The 21,057-nt window shown below is 43.7% G+C and overlaps 1 protein-coding gene across 6 annotated transcripts in view; it reads left to right on the top strand.

The window, feature by feature from the left end:
• STK33 (serine/threonine kinase 33) overlaps window positions 1-21,057 on the top strand; it is a 430,311-nt gene that overhangs the window by 335,458 nt on the left and 73,796 nt on the right. For 5 of the 6 annotated variants that reach the window (XM_030201030.1, XM_030201029.1, XM_030201032.1 and 2 more), the window contains 3 exons: window positions 4,030-4,142; window positions 9,351-9,436; window positions 18,717-18,977. In XM_030201030.1, the coding sequence (XP_030056890.1) occupies window positions 4,030-4,142; window positions 9,351-9,436; window positions 18,717-18,977 (460 nt within the window). The remainder of the gene's footprint in view (window positions 1-4,029; window positions 4,143-9,350; window positions 9,437-18,716; window positions 18,978-21,057) is intronic. The other variant, XM_030201033.1, reaches the window with a different exon arrangement.

Here is a 21,057-nt window from a genome sequence, read left to right on the forward strand (position 1 = left end):
AACTGTTTGTTTAAAAGGATTACATCAAGGAGTATAGTACGGCTATGGAAAGCTTGTGTGTGTATTAAAAAACTAAAATTCAGAAAAAGTGCACCAAAACTGTGATTTAAAGATGCCAACATCCTTTAGAATGGAAGGGAAAAGATGCCGTGTTAAATTAGAAGGTAAACCGCAGTGAAAAGAAGATAACAAAAAACAAAATGAACAACATGACTGAAAAAGTTGCTTACCAAATAGACTTCCACTCGTGTAAAAAAGGGGGAAGTGACAAAAGCGTCATCTATTTAAAGAACGTGTATTGCATATGTATTAGCATCTAATGAATATGAAACGAAAATACATCATCTGACTTCCTGTGAGACCGGTATTGGAAGGGAGCTTATGTGCGTAAGCAGTGGTGTTCTGGTAAATGTTTATCAAGAGGCTCTCTCCCTGGTCCACCTCTGTGCCGCCCCTCCCCCCCCCCCCGTCCACCTTTGCGCCCCCCCCCCCCCAAATTGCAGAGCTGGCTATAGCCAGGGAGAGAGCTTGGGGGGGGGGGGGCAATGCATTACTCCAGGAAAAAAAATTAAATGATCCCAGGTTCCAATCTAATTCATGTTTAATGTGGGATAAAATGCTATAAATAAGTAAATAAATATAAACTTTTAATGTTGAGCACCTGATTCTCAAAGTGGACATTTTCCAAACACTGTAATGAAAACAAAAAGATTTTTTTCTACCTTTGTTGTCTGGTGACTTTGTTTTTCTGATCATGCTGTCCCATTATCCGATTCTGCTGCTATCTGTCCTCTTAACTCCGTTTCCAGGGCTTCCTTTCCATTTATTTCTTTACTTTCCGCCTTTCTTCTTCATTTCTTGCCCTACATCCATAAGTAAATGCTGGGTCCTCTGCAGACTTGACTGTCCAGTGGATCCAGCTTCTGCCTATTTTCTTCATCCATGTACAGTTTTTCTCCTCTCTTCCTTTTCCCTCTTCCCTCATCTCATCTCCTTCCTCACTCTTCCTTCCCCTCCATCCATGTCCAGCATTTCTTCTATCTCCCTTCCCTCTCCCCATCCATGTCGAGCAACCCTCCTCTCCCCCTGTCCTCCCCTCCATCCACCCATGTCCATCAACCCTTCTCTTCCCCCTGCCCTCCCCTCTATCCACCTATGTCCAGCAACTCTCCTCTCCCCTGCCCTCCTCTCCATCCACCCATGTCCAGCAACTCTCCTCTCCCCTGCCCTCCATCCATCCATATCAGCAATTCTCTTCTCTCCCCTGCCCCCCTCTATCCATCCATACCCAGTGATTCTCTTCTCTCCCCTGCCCCCCCTCCAGCCACCCATACCCAGCGATTCTCTTCTCTCCCCTGCCCCCCTCCAGCCACCCATACCCAGCGATTCTTTTCTCTCCCCTGCCCCTCCTCCAGCCACCTATACCCAGCGATTCTCTTCTCTCCCCTGCCCCCCCTCTAGCCACCCATACCCAGCGATTCTCCTCGCTCCCCTGCGGCCGCGTTATTGAAAGCCCTGCCCGTCTCTAGCCTTCCCTTCGAGTTCGTTCCCTCAGAGTTCCGCCTTCTGACGTCATTTCCTTTTTCCGTGAGGGTTCCAGCACACCACTGTGCGCAAGCCAAATAGTGCCACTTGAAAATGTATGAGCGAAGATGGTAATTGTTTTATATACATTCGATACTTTAAAAAGGGGGGGGGGGGAACTTTACCAAGTGGTATGAGAAAGTTGTGATGATATCTTACAAAATGGTATTGAGAAGGTCGTGAGTGCTGGTTTATAGTTCTAAAAGTAGAGTGGAAATGTCCATATATGTTGATATAAGAATGAGAACATAAATACAATTATGACTGAGTTATGTGCATAATTGATATTTAAATAAAGATCATCTTATGAAAATTTGAATCATCTTTTGAAAATGAAAATAAAGTGGGACATTTAAGGCAAAACTAAAACATTGCAAAGCATTCATGCAGAAATTAAACGTTGCATTTATCAGTACCACACAGATACGACTTTCAGTTTACATTATGTATAAAAGAATGAGGTATAAAAAACTATTGTATTAAAATGCTATCGGGCTCATTTTCAAAAGAGGACGTCCATCTTTTGACATAAATCGGAAGATGGACATCTTCTCCCAGAGATGTCCAAATCGGTATATTCGAAACCCGATTTTGGACGTGTCCAACTGCAGTCTGTCGCAAGGACGTCCAAATTTCAAAGGGGTGTGTCGGAGGCGTAGCAAAGGCGGGACTTGGGCATGGTTAACACTTGGACGTCTTTGACCCATAATCGAAAAAAACAAGGACGTCCCTGACGAACACTTGGACATTTTCACCCGGATGTGTTTTTGTTACGAATAAGGCACAAAAAGGTGCCCGAAATGACCAGATGACCACCGGAGAGAATTGGGGATGACCTCCTGTTACTCCCCCAGTGGTCACTAACCCCCTCCCACCCTCAAAAACATCTTTAAAAATATGTTGTGCCAGCCTCAGATGTCATACTCAGGTCCATGACAGCGCATGTAGGTCCCAGGAGCAGTTTTAGTGGGTACTGCAGTGCACTTCAGACAGGCGGACCCAGGCCCCTACCTCCCCTACCTGTTACATTTGTGGAGGAAACAGCGAGCTCTCCAAAACCCACCACAAACCCACTGTACCCATATATAAGTGCCCCTCTTCACCCGTAAGAGCTACGGTAGTGGTGTACATTTGGGGGTAGTGGGTTTTGGGGGGGGGGTTGGGGGGCTCAGCACACAAGGTAAGGGAGCTATGTTCCTGGGAGCATTTTATGAAGTCCACTGCAGTGCCCTCTAGGGTTCCCGGTTGGTGTCCTGGCATGTCAGGGGGATCAGTGCACTACAAATGCGGGCTCCTCCCACGCCCAAATGGCTTGCATTTGGACATTTTTGACATGGACGTCTTTGGTTTTGAAAATCGCCGAAAGTCAGAAACGTCCATGTCTAGGGACAAATTTAAGGATTTGGACATCTCTGACGGTATTTTCGAAATGAAAGATGGACATCCATCTTGTTTTGAAAATACGGGTTTCCCTGCCCCTGGATTTTGCCTTTTTGCAAGGACGTCCAAATTGCAACTTCGACGTTTCTTTTGAAAATGCCCCTCCACGTGTCTCCAGATGACATTTACCGACTGCATTTTAGAGATATTGCAATATTAATTAAGTATGATAATCTATACAAAAAGCATATCATGAATAACTATTACATATGTCAAAAACGATTTTTCAGCATATATATACCTGTGGGCTTCTTAGCATTTAGCCAGTGTTAATCAGTGTGTGCTAAATCCATTAGTGCACTTTCGTAAAAGGAGCCCTTTGTGCTAGTCAGCACTTTTGCAGTCAGCACGGGACCACTTACTGTCTCCAATGCTGGAAATGCTTGCAATGGTTGCTGTATTAAGGCCCTCTTTTACTAAACCACGCTGTGGCACATTTGCCGTGTGAGGAATCGCTAGCACAGTTGAAGCCCTAAATTTGCAGCTACCTCACGGCAAAGTCCTGTGTTAAACCCTGGTGACTGCACATTTTACTGTGGTTTAATTAAAGGACCCCAAAATATTGGTAGTAAATTCCCTAAAATGGAAATCGAGGATAAAATGAAAGTTAGGATCTAAACCTATGATAATGAGCCTTAAGCAAAAGCAGGCCAAAAATACTGGACCATGTAGTACTCTTGTAAAATATGCAATAATGTAGTGTTAATATTATTAAAATATATCCCCCTTATGCAAAGCCACGCGGTAATGCCATAAGTACATAAGTGTTGCCATACTGGGACAGACCGAAGGTCCGTCAAGCCCAGTATCCTGTTTGCAACAGTGGCCAATCACTTTGAATGGGCTGTGTCAGCATTACGGCACTGGCAGCCGCTAGCTTTGTAAAAAAAAAAAAGGGGGGATAGTTTGTAGAATGATGAACTGTACAATTCTGTTCCATCAGATCAAATTTTGAAAATATAAATTGCTTCCAATTTTATTATTTTTCAATTATTTTATTTTTAGATTATGTGGTGACCCACCTTTTATGGCAAACTCAGAAGAAAAACTTTTTGAACTTATTAAAAAGGGACAGCTGGACTTTACAAATTTAGTATGGAAAAATGTTAGTGATTCTGGTAAGTACATATCAAGGTTTTGCTGAAATATATAATAGTACTCAGCTGAAGAAAGTAAGCTTTCAAAAACACTAGGTATTGCTAAAGATAGCATCTTAATGGGAATAGATTTTAGTGCTGTGAGTCACAGTGACTTCTGATTTCATCACAAAACCAAAGGTCATTTAGATTAAATAGACCTAGGTAATCAACACTACTGTTTTGTTTAAAAAAATAAATAATTCTTAATAAAGAGACTGCTAATTACTTGTGCCTGTTTTTGCAAGTCACAAAAACTTATGGTAAATGGAAGGCAAAGAAATAATCAGCTTTATTTGCTTTCTAAACAGGATTTTTAAGAAATAATTCAGTACCAAGAGCGTGCAATAAACCTCACAGTGTCCCTATCGTACACTCTCATCATCCACAATATGATAGAATTATATGGAATTTAGGAGCCAATGCACTAAAGGGTAGATTTACAAAGGGTTTAAATGACTTTCGAAATTAGCCAGCTTAATCTCTGCATTTGATCATTCTTATGACTAAATATAGATGCCTCCCCTCTGGTTGGAGTGGGTGGCTGAGCCAAGGGAAGGATTATAGCTAGCTAGCACTGATTTCAGCACTGGTGGACTAACCTGGCTAGCCAAATCTAGGTACTGCAAACTAGCCCACCACTCACCAACGTGCCCATGGAGTTCCGATCTCCTCAATTCAATAAAGAATCCTTTTAACATGTCTGATGTCACCTCCTTCCTAACTGTTCAAATGTTCCTTTCCAAAATGATCTGATCATCCTTCCCTCTGCCTTATTTTTTTTTTTTTTTTTCAGACAATCTCCTCTCTCTTGCTGCTTCTTCGATAACTCCCCTTTCCCAAATCTTCCCAATCCAATCTGGTAGGAGGGCACTTCCTGTTGGCTTGGTTTGAAGAGTAGGTATGGGGGCAGAGGGAGAGGTGGCAGATATTGGGGCAGTTTTTATAATATCAGGTTGGAGGGGAGCTTAGCCCATACATTTTTTAACCTTGAGTAGAAGGGAGGTGTAGTGCTCTCTTTCTCTGTCTTTTAAATATCAGGAAGAAGAAGGGATTAGAGATGGGTAGGAGGAGCTCAGCATACAGTTTTTCAAGATCAGGAGAAAGGAGACCCTTTAAAAGAGAAGACTTAACAAATTAGTGCTGATATTAATATTTAATAATCTTTGCTGTTGGCCAGGTACATTTAGGTGCCTAAGATAGAGTGGCCTATCTAAACAGAGAATGTTTAGGATGATTGTCAGCTCAAAATCTAACCAACAAAATATGCCTAAAATTTTGGTCAGCTACCTAGTTGTTGTGGCCCTTGTTGAAAAGTAATTCCTAAGTATTTTTCTCCTAGTGGTTAGTTCAGTGGACTTTGATCCTGGGGAACTGAGTTCAATTCCCACTGCAGCTCCTTGTGACTCTGGGCAAGTCACTTAACCCTCCATTGCCCCTGGTACAAAATAAGTACCTGAATATATGTAAACCGCTTTGAATGTAGTAGCAAAAACCTCAGAAAGGCGGTATATCAAGTCCCATTTCCCTTTCCCTTAAATGTTTGATTTTGCCTATGGTGCTGAGACACTTTGAAGGGGCTGGACCGGGCTGGGACATACTGGGGCTCATTTTCAAAACAAAATAAATCCAAAAAACGTCTTAAGGTGGCAGAAGGACGTTTTTCTCTCAAAAACGTCCTTTGTGATTTTAGACATCTTGCTCCACAGTTCATCCAGATTTCAAGGGGGTATGTTGGGGCATGTTTTCAGTGGGACATGGGTGGCACCAAAAGATAGACGTTTTCCTGCAGTAATGGAACAAAATGAAAATGTCTAGGGCCAAAATTAATGCTTTTTGGCTAGATCTGTTTCAATCACATCTGAGTGACCAAAAGGTGCCTTAAATGACCAAACCACCACTGAAGGGATTAAGGTATAACCCCGCTTACTCCCCCAGTGGTCACTGAACCCTTCCCAGCCCCCTAAGATGTGACAGTGACAGTACATACCAGGCTCTGTGACAGCTTCAAATATGATGGCTATTCCTACTAGAGCAGCAAGCAGGTACCAGGAATAGCCTAGTGGTCATTGCAGTGGACTGTAGAGGAGGGGGTACAGGTCCATATCCCACTTTGACTGGTACACTTCTGATGGAATGTGTGAGCCCTTCAAAAAGCACTAAATATATACTGTACTTACATATAAGAATAGCCATACTGGGTCAGACCAATGGTCCGTCTAGCCCAGTATCCTGTTTCAAACATTGGCCAATATTGCCAGGTCACAAGTATCTGGCAGAAAACCAATTAGTAGCAACATTCCATGCTACCAGGGTAAGCAGTGGCTTCCTCATGTCCATCTCAATAGCAGACTATGGACTTTTCCTCCAGAAACGTGTCTAAACCTTTTTTAACCCCAGATACGCTAACTGCTGTTACCACTTCCTCCGGCAACGAGTTCCAGAGCTTAACTGTTTGTTAAGTACAAAAAATATTTCTTCCTATTTGTTTTAAAAGTATCTCCATTTAACTTCACTGAGTGTCTCCTAGTCTTTCTACTTTTTGAAAGAGCAAAAAATTGATTCATTTCTACTTGTTCTACACCACTCAGGATTTTGTAGATATCAATCATATCTCCCCTAACCTCTTTTGCCTTTCCTCATGTGAGAGGAGTTCTATCCCCTTTATCATTTAGGCCGTTCTTCTTTGATCCTTTTCTAATTCCGCTATATCTTTTTTGAGATATGGCGACCAGAATTGAACACCTGCAGGCATAAGGGCTATTGTAGCGGTGTACCATTAGGTACAGTAGACATTTGGTGGGTTTTGGAGGGCTTACCATACAATATAAGGGGGTAACGGTGAGATGTGTACCTGGGACCTTTTATGTGAAGTCTACTGCAGCATCCCCTGAGGTGCCCCATTGCTCTTCGTGGATGTCTTTGTGGCCAGTCCACTAAGAATGCTGGTTCTCCATACGTCCCAGTGGCTTGTTTTTGTCCGTTTTTCCCTTGGCCCTTTTTTTTTTTTTTGTAATGGTCCTAAAAGATGGATGCACTGAGCAGAAAAACGTCTAGCAAATAGCCATTTTTCTGGTTTGAAAATGGCCATAATCGCTACTGGATTTTTGGATGATTTTTGCAAAATGTCCAAAATTGGATATACTGTAGACGTCATATCGAAAATGCCCCTCCACGTCTGTTTGTGTATGGATGTAAGTGTTGCTTTCTTATCTAACAGTGAATTTCCTATCTGGCAGTGAATTATTCCCTAATTATTGTTTTGTAACATACTCTACCTTGTCATGGTCTTCAAGAAAGTTGGTTTAGCAAATCCAAATAAGTCATAAACCATAGTTATAGAATGAGAACGTCAGGTCATTAGTCTGGAAACTTGCACGTTCTACGCATACAATACAATCTAATATAATAATTTGCACCTCCAACATTCTGAAGCTGACTCCATGGCAGTGAAGCCGTGTAGTGTTCGTAGGGTTCGTAATCGCCCTGCCCTCGAGGGAACTCTGTATAGTTGCCAGGGAAAGAAACGCGACGTCAGAAGGAGAAGAGACCAACCACAGGCCTCGCATTCGCTCTCAGTGCCCCGCCCTCTGAGGGAAGGGAAGGCTGCATATAATATTCACCCACCGGAAGTTCGTTCCCTCCCTCCCAGTTCCAGCGTCCCCGTCCGTCCCCCCTCCCTCCCAGTTCCAGCGTCCCCCCTCCCTCCCAATTCCAGGGTCCCGCCTCCCTCCCAGTTCCAGGGTCGTCATCCCTCCCTCCCTCCCTTCCAGTTCCAGGCCCCCTGCCTCCGAATTTAAAAGTCATCCTGACTTACCTCTTGCTGTAAAAAGCGTGCAGGCTCAGCACTTCAGTTTTCCCTTCTCTGTCTCTCAGCTCTGGTCCCGCCCTTGCGGAAACAGGAAATGAGGGCAAGACCAGAGCTGAGAGACAGAGAAGGGAAAACTGAAGTAAGTGCTGAGCCTGCACGCTTTTTACCGCTGCTGCCGGCCACCGTAACCCCGACGAGGTAAGTCAGGATGACTTTTAAAATTCAGAGGGAGGGGGCCTGGAACTGGAAGGGAGGGAGGGAGGGACGACGACCCTGGAACTGGGAAGAAGGGAGGGGGGACCCTGGAACTGGGAGGGAGGGCCCTGGAACAGGGAGGGGGGGGGAGCCTGGAATTGGGAGCGGGGACGTTGGAACTTCCCTTAAAAACATTAATGGCAGAAGGTGATTACCTTGCTAGCGTCCGTTTCATTTCAATGAGAAACAGGCTTTTTTTACTAGTATATTATAAAAGAATCTAGCTTTCCATTTAAACTGCATACTAGAGTGCATCAGGGGCGTAGCCAGATTTCCAATTTTGGGTGGGCCTGGGCCCAAGATGGGTGGGCAGAAGAACCCTGCCTCGTCCCCAAGTGATTTGGTCTCCCTCTTTTGCCTGCATGTCATATGGTCTCTCAAACATCTCCTCTCCCCCACATACCTTTTAAATAGCAGATTTTCACCAGCAATGAGCAGTAAATAATACACACTGCTCATGTTGGCCCCATAGTCTTCCCTCTGATGTAACTTCCTGTTTCCGCCTAGGCGGGAATAAATCAGAGGGAAGGCTGTGGGGGCTGGTGCAAGCAGTATGTATCAGTCGTTGCTCGCTGCAGGCAAAGATCTGCTATTTACAAGGTATGCAGGAGGGACAGTTGTTGGGAGTTTTCGGCTGTTGGGGCTTGGGGATCCCTACCAGCCACATCATAAATGTGGTGCTACTGGGTAGGCCTGAGCCCAAAATGGCGACGCCACTGGAGTGCATACTGTTCTAGGGGTAATATCTCTTATTGCGGTCAAGATGAAGAGACTTTATGCTGAGTACCTCCAAACTAAAATCTTTTGTGTCTTTTAAGCGATTGTCCACTAATATGCATTACTTGTAAGATCTTGATTTTCCTGTGCTACAGACATGGCTAATCATGTATAAGGAAATACAGGGAAGATTCACAAAATCAAGTTCAGCAATCAGTGAAATCTTTCATACCTCTTTCTCAAACTTATGTAATATATGTCCTTACTAAAATATGCATTTTCATGTAGTAGATCAAAAAAGGAAGTGTTAAAGACCAACAAATCTAAGATCTACATCAACAGAACAGATGAAGGTAAAAGAGAAGTGTCTATTACAACTGAAACATTAAAAATGTGTTTTTTTTTAGCTAAATTTACCTTGCAGCAGCTGTTGAAAGTAGATCCTGCCCACAGAATTACAGCTAATGAATTGCTTGACAACCACTGGATAACAGTAAGTGTAGCACTGATAGTTTGTTCACTGTCCTTTGCTTATGTATCTTTAGACTACAAAAGTTAGAAATTAACAACTAATTTTTTATGAACTATATTTAACTGAAATGTGTAAATCTCATGGAATGGAGGAGTAGCCTAGTGGTTAGTGCAGTGGGCTTTGATCCTGGGGAACTGAGTTCAATTCCCACTACAGCTCCTTGTGACTTGGGGCAAGTCACTTAACCCTCCATTGTAAGTACCTGAATATATGTAAACCACTTTGAATGATAGACTTACAGACTAGGAATGCCAAAAGATCAGCCCGTACATTCCTGAATCTTCATCTCCCAAGCTGCAAAGGTCTAAAATACAAACTTATGCATGCAGCAAACTTTACCTATCTGAGTGCCAAGCAATGGGCTGCACAACCTGAGAAAGATCTACAAACATCCAAATATCATTGAAGACCCATCTTTTTAACAAGGCATACCACAAAGAACAACAAATATAAATGCATGCGTTTCCTTTACCTTCACACAGACCTATTTTTATAATATCTGTTTGTTCTAAACTTCTACTATGTTACTCAATATCTCTAAGTAACAATATGTAATTATTTTATAATATCTGCTTGTTTTAAACTTCTAATACTTTACTATAATTCTCCATGTAACAATAAGTAACTATGTTCTAATCCAATACCACCAAGAACGATACATTGTAAGCTACTTTGAACCTGCAAAGAGGTGGGAAAATGTGGGATACAAATGCAATAAATAAATAAAAATATAGTTGCAAAAACCTCAGAAAGGCAGTATATCAAGTCCCATTTCCCTTTCCCTTTCTGTGGCAAGTTTCTCTTCATATTCTCTTTTAGCCGCCTTTATCAGTGCTTTGCATTTAGTTTACCAGTGCTTATGTTGCTTCTTATTTTCTTCATTTGGATCCTTTTTCCATTTTTTGAAAGATATTCTTTTGTTTCTAATAACTTCTTTCACGTTACCTTTAACAATGCAGGCTGTCGTTTGCTCTTCTTTCCACCTTTATTAGTACGTGGAATACATCTAGTCTGGGCTTCCAAGGCTTCCTGAGGATCATGAGTCAATCATGACATATTCTGGGAGTTCCTCTTCTTTCCAGAGGAGGCAGATGGAAGTGACCACATTTGCAGTTTGAGTACCCATTGCAAAGCTGAGTCAGAACATCTGATTGTATTTGCTCCTGACCGATTCCTGTGACAGCTCCTGATTCCGCAGCCTCCTTCTGCAGTTACTTAACATGTGCCCAGGAAGGCCGCAGTAGAGAGAGGCCTTCCTGATGTTGCCTATCTTTCTTCTTTGCCGATAGGCTTTATTTCATTGTGTCTATTAACATGGGATCCTCTGGAGGTTGTGATCTTTCTAGCAGCGTGACACTGCAGCTCAGTCCAGTACTTTCTGCCTCTCTTTCCAGAATATGTTGTAATTAGCATCTTTCTGGAATAGCTTCTCTAGTTATACTGAAACTCCAGATGTACCAGTTCATTCATAATAGGAGCATCAAGGCCCCACTGAAGTGGGCCTAGAGGGCTGGCTCATTCCTGTTGATATAATTTGCCCAATGCTGGAATTCTGTAGCGTATTCTATTACTATTCTGCAGCCCTGATAAAGGGTCATTATTTGATTCTCAGCCATCTGAGCTTGATCAGGTTCCCCAAAAGGGCAGCTTTAGAAAAGTCTGCTTTACCCACTCACTTTTTCAAGTTGAATAACTAGACTGAGATGGTCATGCTCAACTGTGGCAGGTAGGAAGTGGCATGCATATGAAATGAGGCAGGTCAAAAACTTCTAGTACTTACTATTCTGAAGGAATTTTCCCATGAGCAGTAGCGTACCAAGGTGGGGGCGGTCCGCCTTGGGTGCACGCCGCTGGGGGGTGCCACGGCGCGCGACTGCTCCTCCGAGTTCGCTAAGCTTCGTTCGTTCGCTGCAGCTCCCTCTGCCCCGGAACAGGTTACTTCCTGTTCCGGGGCAGAGGGAGCTGCAGCGAACGAACGAAGTTTAGCGAACTTGGAGGAGCAGGTGCGCGCCGTCGCACCCCCCCCCCCCCCCAGCGGCGTGCACCCGGGGGGGGGGTCATTTCGCCGGAGGGGGGGAGGTGTCATCTAGCGGGGGGGGGGGGGGCGCATCGGCACTCCGCCCCGGGTGCCATCCAGGCCAGGAACGCCACTGCCCATGAGGGCTCCATCTGTGATGTCACCCATTGTGTGAGGAACTTTTATCCTGCTGTCCATGGAGAAAAAGAACATAAGAATAGCCGTACTGGGTCAGACAAATGGTCCATGTAGCCAAATTTCCTGCTTCCAATATTGGTCAATCCTGGTCACAAGTACCTGGCACAGTGGTGTAGCTAGGTGGGGCGCCAGGGGAGCAGCCACTCCCTCAAATGGAGTGCCTATTTTTTTCTCGTCGTGTTGCATTGAAAATGTGCACTGGCGCCAGTGGAAGTCCGCTCTTGCGCCACTTTCGCTCCCCCCCCCCCCCCCCCCCCGCGCTGTCAACCTGGCTCCACTTCTGACCTGGCAGAAACCTAATTAGTAGCAACATTCCATGAGACCAATCCCAGGACAAGCAGTGGTTTCCCCCTTGTCCATCTCAATAACAGCCTATGGAGTAGCCTAATGGTTAGTGGAATAGGCTTTGATCCCGCTGACCTGGTTCAGTCCCAACTGCAGCTCCTTGTGATCGTGGGCAAATCACTTAACCCTCCATTGCCCCAGCTAAAAAACTTAGATTGTGAATCCTCTGGTGACAGAGAAAGTACCTGCATATGATGTGTACAGCACTACCTACATCTAGTAGCACTATAGAAATGATTAGTAGTAGTACTATGGCCTTTTCCTCCAAGAACTTGTCCAAACCTTTTTTAAACCCAGATACACTAACCGTTGTTACCACATCCTCCGGCAGCAAGTTCCAGAGCTTAACTATTCTTTCAATGAAAAAATATTTCCTCCAATTTGTTTTAAAAGTATTTCTATGTAGTTTCATAGAATTTCCCCTAGTCTTTGTACTTGTTGAAAGAGTGAAAAATCGATTCACTTCTACCCATTCTACACCACTTAGGATTTTATAGACCTCAGTCATATCCCCCCTCAGCCATCTCTTTTCCAAGCTGAAGAGCCCTTATTTCTTTAGCCTTTCCTCATATGGGAGGAATTCCACCCCCTTTATCATTTTGGTAATTCTTCTTTGAACCTTTTGTAATTCACTATCTTTTTTGAGATACGACGGCCAGACTTGAATGCAATACTGAAGGTGAGGTTGCACCGTGGAGCAATACAGAGGCATTATAGTATTCTTGGTCTTATTTTGCATCCCTTTCCTAATAATTCCTAGCATCCTGATTGCTTTTTTGGCTGCTGCCACACACTGGGCAGAAGATTTCTTGAGTGCTGACTTCTAAGGTGGACCCTAGCATCAGGTAACTATGATTTGGATTATTCTTCCTAATGTGCATCACTTTTCATTTGTCCACATTAAATTTCATTTGGCATTTGGATGCCCAGTCTTCCAGTTTCTTAAGGTCTTCCTGTAATTTTTCACAATCCGCATATGTTTTGAAAACTTTGTATAGTTTTGTATCATTTGCAAGTTTAATCACCTCGCTCGTCATTCCGTCTTCTAGGTCATTTGTAAATATGTTAAATGGCACTGGTCCTAGTACAGATTCCTGCGGCACTCCATTATTCACCCTCCTCCATTGAGAAAAATGCCCATTTAACCCTACCCTCTGTTTTCTGTCCAATAACATATTCCTAATCCATTGCCTCCTGTCCCATGACATTTTAATTTCTTAGGAGTCTCTCATGAGGAACTTTTTCAAAAGCTTTCTGAAAATCCAGATACACTACATCAACCGGCTCACCGTTATCCACATGTTTATTTATATCCTCAAAGAAATGAAGCAAATTGGTGAGGCAAGACTTCCGTTGGCTGAACCCATGCTGACTCTGTCCAATTAAACCATGTTTGTATATGTGTTTTGTAAATTTATTTTTTAAAATAGTTTCCGCTATTTTCCCCGGTACTGAAGTCAGGCTTACCATTCTGTAGTTTATTAGATCAGCCCTGGAACCTTTTTAGAAAATCGGTGTTACATTGGCCACCCTCCAATCTTCAGGTACTACAGATGATTTTAACAACAGGTTACAGATCTTGGTGTTGCAAACATTGAGTATTCTCCAGCAAAGGTCCACAGCAGTGGGCCCCAACATCAAGCAACATGTCCGGAGTCTAGGTATCCCCATAATTACCATACTTGGAGACAGCAAGGTAAGAGGTAGAAGTGGATAAACATTTCAGAAACTTGAGCATGAGCCACTCATTTTAGGAACAAACTTTTTTTTTTTTTTGCTCTCTTTAGGGTTACTGTGTTCCCCTTTTCGGAGGAAGAGGAGGAATTTTTTTTTTTGTTTTGCCTCTTTTGCTGATCCCCCCCGCCCCCACCACCACCAAAAGAAAAATCTCTGGTAAGAGGCATCTGCTTGGCACAAAATGTAAACTTCCTCAGCAATCCTCCAAGACCGTTCAGGATGCTTGGGTTGTGCACTCCTACCGGCAGAGGGAGACTGAGAACACTGGAACTTCTTGTACGGGTGGCCTGTGCAGACCTTCTACTAACCAGTATTTTCTCAGTCTTAGCAGATGGTAGATGTGTGCAGCCTGTGCTGTGTACTCAGTCTGGTAGGCCTGTTTGGGGTTTCTAGGTTGGGTTGTAAATGTTAGAGAACCCACACTTGGATCTCTATTACAGGGTGTAAGTCCTAAGGGGCTTCTTATTCCCTGTGGGGTGTCACACCCGGGTGGCCGGGTCCCTCCCCCTGTGCTCTTCCTCTGGAGGACTGCTTGACCTCGGCTACAGACCTCGTTCTGTACCCTTGAGGCGTTTAGGCAGCAACGAGGTTTAAAAAAGAAAAAAAGAAATAAACATTTTTAAAAGGCGGCTATTTTGGCCGTTCTTGTGGCAGTCCAGAGATAAAACGTCTTCAAGGGTGTTCTTGCCTTAGGCGGTTTTGCCTATTAGTCTGTCAGAGCACAAAGCAACTGTTTGTTTATACTGTGTTCGCGGCCATTATGTCTAAGCCGGCGAGGTGTCGGTTTTGCGCAAAGCGCGGCATTGAAGTGAAAGGTGGCCAATGTAAATTTTGTGGGGAGCCTACGTTGTCAGCGCTCTTGCCCCCTGTGCTTTCCCCTAAGTCGACGGAGGTGTTGGGCGGCAGTTTGACCGCACATTCCGGGCCGGCAATGGCGGGGCCGGTTTTGGCGGGAAACACGGCCATTTTGGCTACGCGTCCCGGGTCAGCCTCGACAAAGCCGTTTTTGGTGGGAAGCGCGGCCCTTTTGGCCGTGCACTCCGTACCGGCGCCGGGGGACTCGTGTGTGGCGGGAAGCGCACCTAGTTTAGCTGCGGATCACGCGATGGACCTGGTGCCTCGGGAGCGAGGGGGGTCCATCGCGGAGATTGCGGGAAGTGTTGTTGGGGCTTCAGCGTCGGGGGGGGGGGGGGTCTGGTTTCCCCCCTGAGTTTGTTTGGTCTCTGTATAATGCCTGGAGAGCTGGCCCCTCTCAGGCTGTTTGTTGGGCAGACTGGATGGACCGTGCAGGTCTTTTTCTGCCGTCATCTACTATGTTACTATATTAACAACAGATCAGCAATTTCATGTTTGAGTTCTTTCAGTACCCTGGGGTGTATGCCATCCACACCAGGTGATTTATTACTCTTTAACTTGTCAATTTGGCACAGTATGTCTTCCAGGTTCACCGAGATTTCTTTCAGTTCTTCCGCATCGTCACCCTTGGAAATCATTTCCGGTACAGATAGATCTCTTACGTTTTCTTCTGTAAAGACCTCCCTGAGTGCCCCTTTTGCTTCTTCATGATCTAAAGGTCCCACAGATTCCCTCACAGGCTTTCTGCTTCTGATGTACCTGAAAGAGGTGTTACTATGAGTTTTTGTCGCCACAGCAAGTTTTTCTTCAAATTCTCTTTTAGCCTTCTTTATCAGGGCTTTGCATCTAGCTTCACACTGTTATGTTGTTTCTTATTTTCTTCATTCGGATCATTTTTCCATTCTTTGAAGGATGCTCTTTTGGCTCTAATAGCCTCTTTCACTTTATCTTTTACCTGCTACAGGTAAGTAACTTGGTCTTAACAGGTACTGTTGTTACCTGAGGTTGTTACTGCCTATTATCTGCCATGTAATGACGCCTGAATAGGTGTAGCTAACTGCATCACCTTATCTGCCATTCAGTTATCTTTCTTTGCATTGACTGAATGACAAAATAGTTGCAGTGCCAACAACATTTAACACTGAGGCCTATCAGAAAAAATTAAAGACCTATTTCTTTCTCCAGGTGTATGGGATGAAAGAATAACTAGGACCTATTTTATCTGGTGTATATTGATACCTGAAATGATATTAATAGTTTGTTTATTTTATTATGCATGTGAATTGCTCTCTGCTTAGAATTTGTAGATAATGAGGACTATGAATACATTTTCTAATTATTAGTATGTTAATTTTGACAACCTCAGATAACAGCAATATTTTACCAGTAAATAGGAACCTTATTTCATTTTTGTTTAATTTTTATATCTTCATAAGTGACCAGGAAGTCTAGATACCCTAAGTAGCACTTTTTTGAAATGCAGAGAGACTTTGCTGCTGTAAGCACTGTAATCTGAAAGCCTTATTGAACATCTTAAAATCACAAATTAAAAAGAATACAAAAAGAATTTCAACACATTTTAACATAATTATAAACCATTATTTCTCATAGGAACCAGTTCAAATAGTATGATCCAGTGTAATATCTCAGTATTGTGTGGCATATTGCTTTGAATGTGTTGATATTTGAATGTATATGTCTTCATTCAGTATATTTGGAGAGTCAGTAAATAAAGTGAATTTAATTATAACATCAAAATAGTAGAATTTACTTATTGACTTCCTCTTTAGGTATGTGTGTATATGTGTGTATTATATCTATAAATACACACTCTGTTTTGTGCTAGATTACAAGTATACGTTTATGGGGCAAATCGTTTTAAAGAAATGCTTAGGGACCCTTTTACAGAGCGGCAGTAAGCCCAACGTGGGCTTACCACTTGCTCTTCTGGAACTACCACTGGCCCTATCCCCCCCCCCAGAAATGGCTTGTGCAGTAGAAACTTGGCGGTAATCATGCATCTCCATGATCTGCCTGGTTACCGCTGTGTTAATGTGGGAACCCTTATCACCACCTCAATGGGTGGCAGTAAGGGCTCCCTGTCACATGGCCATGCGGTAAGAGTTCTCTCACTGCATGGCCATGTGTGCCTGGGGTCTTTTTACCTGCTGCGGTAAGAATCGCCTTGGTGTGCAGGAAAAAAGGCCTCTGCTGCTTGGTAAAAGGACCCTTTAGTGCCTAAATTTATTTAGATTTTGTTCACACCTCTTTCAGTGGTATCTCAAGGTGAGTTACATTTAAGTACACTGGGTATTTCTCTGTCCCTGGAGTGCTCACAATCTAACTTTGTATCTGAGACAATGGAGGGTTAAGTGACTTGCTGAAGATCACAAGGAGCAACAGTGGGATGTGAACCACCCACCTCCAGATGTCAAGACTGGTGCTTTAACCACTAGGCTGCTCTTCAATTCCTATGAGGGTAATACATTTTACCTACATTTATGAATCTACGTTAGATGCCTGTTAAGGAAAAATCAGTGCTAAGTTCCCAACTTTACTTCTTCTCTCTAATTTGGCCCCATGGAGGGGCGTAATCGAACGGCGCCGGCCATCTATATGGCCGACCATCTTCGGGGCCGGCTCCACAAAGGGGCGGTGCCAACCGTATTATCGAAAAAGATGGCCGGCCATCTTTTCTTTCGATAATACGGTTGGGGCCGGCTAAATCTCAACATTTAGGTAAAATGTTGAGATCGCCGGGTTTACAGATGGCCAGCTTCAAAACAAGTGGAAAAAAAATTAAAGTGCTTGTCAGGGATGGTGTTTTCAGTAGTACCCATGGGATTTGAACCAGCCACCTCTGGATTATAAGACCGGTGCTCTAACCACTTGGCCACAGCTCCTCTTACTTGGGTGTCCCTCCCTTTTGATTATGCCCCTTCAGATCTCTCTCAGCCAATCACAGCACATTTAGCTGTCTGTGAGTGGCTGAGAGAGACCCCTGTCTGTGATTGGCTGAGAGAGACCTGAAGGGGCATAATCAAAAGGGAGGGACAGCCAAGTAAGTGGCACTGTGGCCAAGTGGTTAGAGCACAGGTTTTGTAATCCAGAGGTGGCCAGTTCAAATCCCACTGGTACTACTGAAAAAGCCAAGCAAAAATAGTTTTGATTTAGATCGTCCCTGACGAGCACATCGATTTTTATTTTTTGGGGGTGGGAGGGGATTGGTGACCACTGGGGGAGTAAGGGGAGGTCATCCCCAATTCCCTCCGGTGGTCATTTGGTCAGTTGGGGCTCCTTTTTGAAGCTTGGTCGTGAAAAAAAAATGACCAAGTAAAGCCGGCGAAATGCTAGTCAAGCCTGGCTTTTTTTCCCCCATTATCGGGTGAAGCCGGTCATCTTGTGAGCTTGCCCCCATCCCGCCTTCACTACCCTACCGACACGCCCCCTTGAAATTTCACCGGCTCTGCGACAGATAGCAGTTGAAGCCGGCCAAAATCGGCTTTCGATTATACCGATTTGGCCAGTTGTGTCGGAAGATTGCCGGAGATCTCTTTCGAAAATAAGCCTGATGGCCACACACTTTTTAGGTTCTTAAATTTAAATGCATTGTGGAAATAGGCTTCTACATTTAAAAGCTCAGCACTAATCATTTTTCAAATGGGCTAGTTTAGGCATCTAACTTCCAAATTTGGACGTATTAAATCCTTTGAAAATTGATCCTATTAAATATAGATATGACTGCACATTATAAAGGTAAATTTATGCTAATCTTCAAATGCATTTGTGCTATTTTAATATAATGAGCTGCTTAACATAAATCTGTATGTGATTATTTAATATGTGAGCACATGTAAACTCTCTGTTAATGGTAGCATGTTAAGCTTAACACAATGTTAATGTCATTTAAAACTGTATTAACATGCATTAATGATGTTTTCCCAATAACTCACTTTTGTACTGTGGTTCCAGTTTGTTAGTTTATTCTAAACAGCCATACTCTAAAACTGTTATATTCTAAAATGGACTTTGTGTTGTATTATCTATACACTGTTAAAGCAAACAATAAAAGTTGTTCTTACTTTTGAGGGTGAAACAAGCACAATACAGAAGCCTAACGTTCTAGAAATGATGAAGGAATGGAAGAATAGCCAGGATGGTGATGAAGGAACTAGTTTGGAAACAGAATGCAATGGTCCAATCATCCAATCGATGCAGGACAGCAAGATCCATACTGTAAAAACCACTGAAAAAAGGGCAAGTCCAGTGAGAAGCAATGGTACCCCTGAACTGGTCCTAGAAACTGAAACAGACAGTGGCAGCAGCAAACCATCCACACCAACCAAACATGTAAGAACAAACATGTGCCAGTAAGATTTAATTGGACACTTTTAGTTCTGCATGGTTTTGTAGGACTATTGTAGAAGGGCACTGTCAAATTAAAACATATTTGGGACACAGCAGGTTGCAAATTTGCATGTGTTACCTTTTTTAACTTATAGCAGCCTTGGTGCATATCACCTAGAGGAAAATTTTTCATTGGATAAGCTCACATTTCTTAAGATACAGTTTGTTGTGTATGCTCAAAATTTGCTGCTTCTCTGTCATGCCTGTATGTATTTATATATTTTTATTGGATCCAGTATAATTACTAAACATAGTTTAAAATTTACTTGATTATTTGGGAATTCAAATATTTATGAAATAAAAACAGTGACAGAACTCATGCTGGGTGACTGTAACAGCAAGGAAGGGAGATGATGGGAGGTAAGAACAGTGTTTGAGGTGAGATAGTTGATGGGGTAATTGTGCAGATTGGGAAAACCAGTCTGTATCTGGCAACTATGTAAGGGCTTGATTCACCAACATTCTTTTTGACTTCTTGAGTCAACTCAAAACAACAGCTGCTGTAAAAGCTGTTTTCCTTATCATCCTGCTAAACCAGCCCAGACGAGTGGCGGCAGAGATCACTGACAGTTCAGTGATGTCATCACCAATGTGCCTTGTGATGCAGCCCTGGAACTTGCCAGCATTTCTCTGCCTCCTGCAGATGGTGCAAATTGGACTGGTGCAGCAGGATATCTTTGATACAGATCTGACTTCCTAGGGTGTAGTCCACAGACTGTGACCTTTAAAATAGAGTGCCTTGGCCCATATAGGCTCCCAGGGATTTGTCCACGGACCTTCCCCTGGTTGAGCCCAAAGGAGTCTGACCTGCTGGAGCCCCAAGCCTCAGCCTGTGGGCTCCCCTATGGCTAGCTGTAAACTCCTGATGCAGTCCATTCAGCTGAAACATGGCCTGTGTCAAGACTCCTAGAGGACATTCATTAAAGCAACTTTGGCACCGTTGGTTGTTTTTTGTCACCTCTACTGTTTCCTGTTCTTGGTTGAATAGTGTGGAGATGTATTCTTTTGTTTCTTGTGATAGCTGTCAGATGTTCCATGAGGCCTCTGTCAATGAAAATGAGTTATTCTTAGCAATGTTCCTGAGGAGGATCTCAGGCCTCAGTCTTCAGATCTTTTGCATGATGAGATGGACATGTGGTTTCTCCTCTTCTTCCTCCCCTCAGAGGTTGGGGAGTCCTTTATAGCTTGCTCATTTCTTTTCTCTGTTTAAAAACAAAGGTATTTGGATGGTCGGGAGAATGAGGGGGTTCAAGCCAGAGGTAGCCTCGCACTTATAGCGTTGACTTGGATGGAGGGAGGGGGAATTCTCCGATGCTGTATGGAGGGGAATTCCCAGAGCCACAACAGCAGATAGGGGACAGTGTCAATGTGCAAGAGGGTCCTGTGTTGCTGCAGTAGGCTGGATGTGAGACACAGAAATCCCCAATTCCTGGGATTACTTGTATGCTGCAGCTGGAAGTGGGAGGACTTGGAAGCATTTGTAGATTGCAGTCCAGTGTAGTGCCGCAGGGTGTTATGTTTGTAAGACAGGAAACTCTGTCATGGGCCAAGGTAACGGAAAGATCTCACCTGAGGTTACAGTTAGTTTGGGAGGGTCCCGCTGTCCTGGCCTGTGGATTTCTCATACGTGGGAGAGGTAGCCATCTTGGTTTGTATTGCGGGTTCCAGCTTTGTCTGCAACGAGAGGAACAAGTCTTTTGAATAGGAACAAACAATTTCGGGAAATAAATCTGCCTGCTGGGATGTGAGCCAGAAAGTTGTGATTCTTCAGGTAGTGCAGGGGTCTGGAGACTTAAAAAGAAGCAGCTGCTTTATTCTTCTTATCCTCATTTTTCTCCTTCTCTCTCACTGATAGTCACTGGGGGTGGGGTGCATGGCTAGCCTAATAGCTGGTGGGGCAGGTAGTTCTCCATGCTGTAGCAAGGTTTTAGTTTCTAGCTAGGCTCTTTCGAGATTTGAAGCGCCCCTTTTCCCGTTTCTCCAAGCTTGAAGGGCAATAGGAATACAGATTCCAGAACTGGTG

Source organism: Microcaecilia unicolor, chromosome 4 (assembly GCF_901765095.1).
Source record: "Microcaecilia unicolor chromosome 4, aMicUni1.1, whole genome shotgun sequence".
Classification (NCBI taxonomy): domain Eukaryota; kingdom Metazoa; phylum Chordata; class Amphibia; order Gymnophiona; family Siphonopidae; genus Microcaecilia; species Microcaecilia unicolor.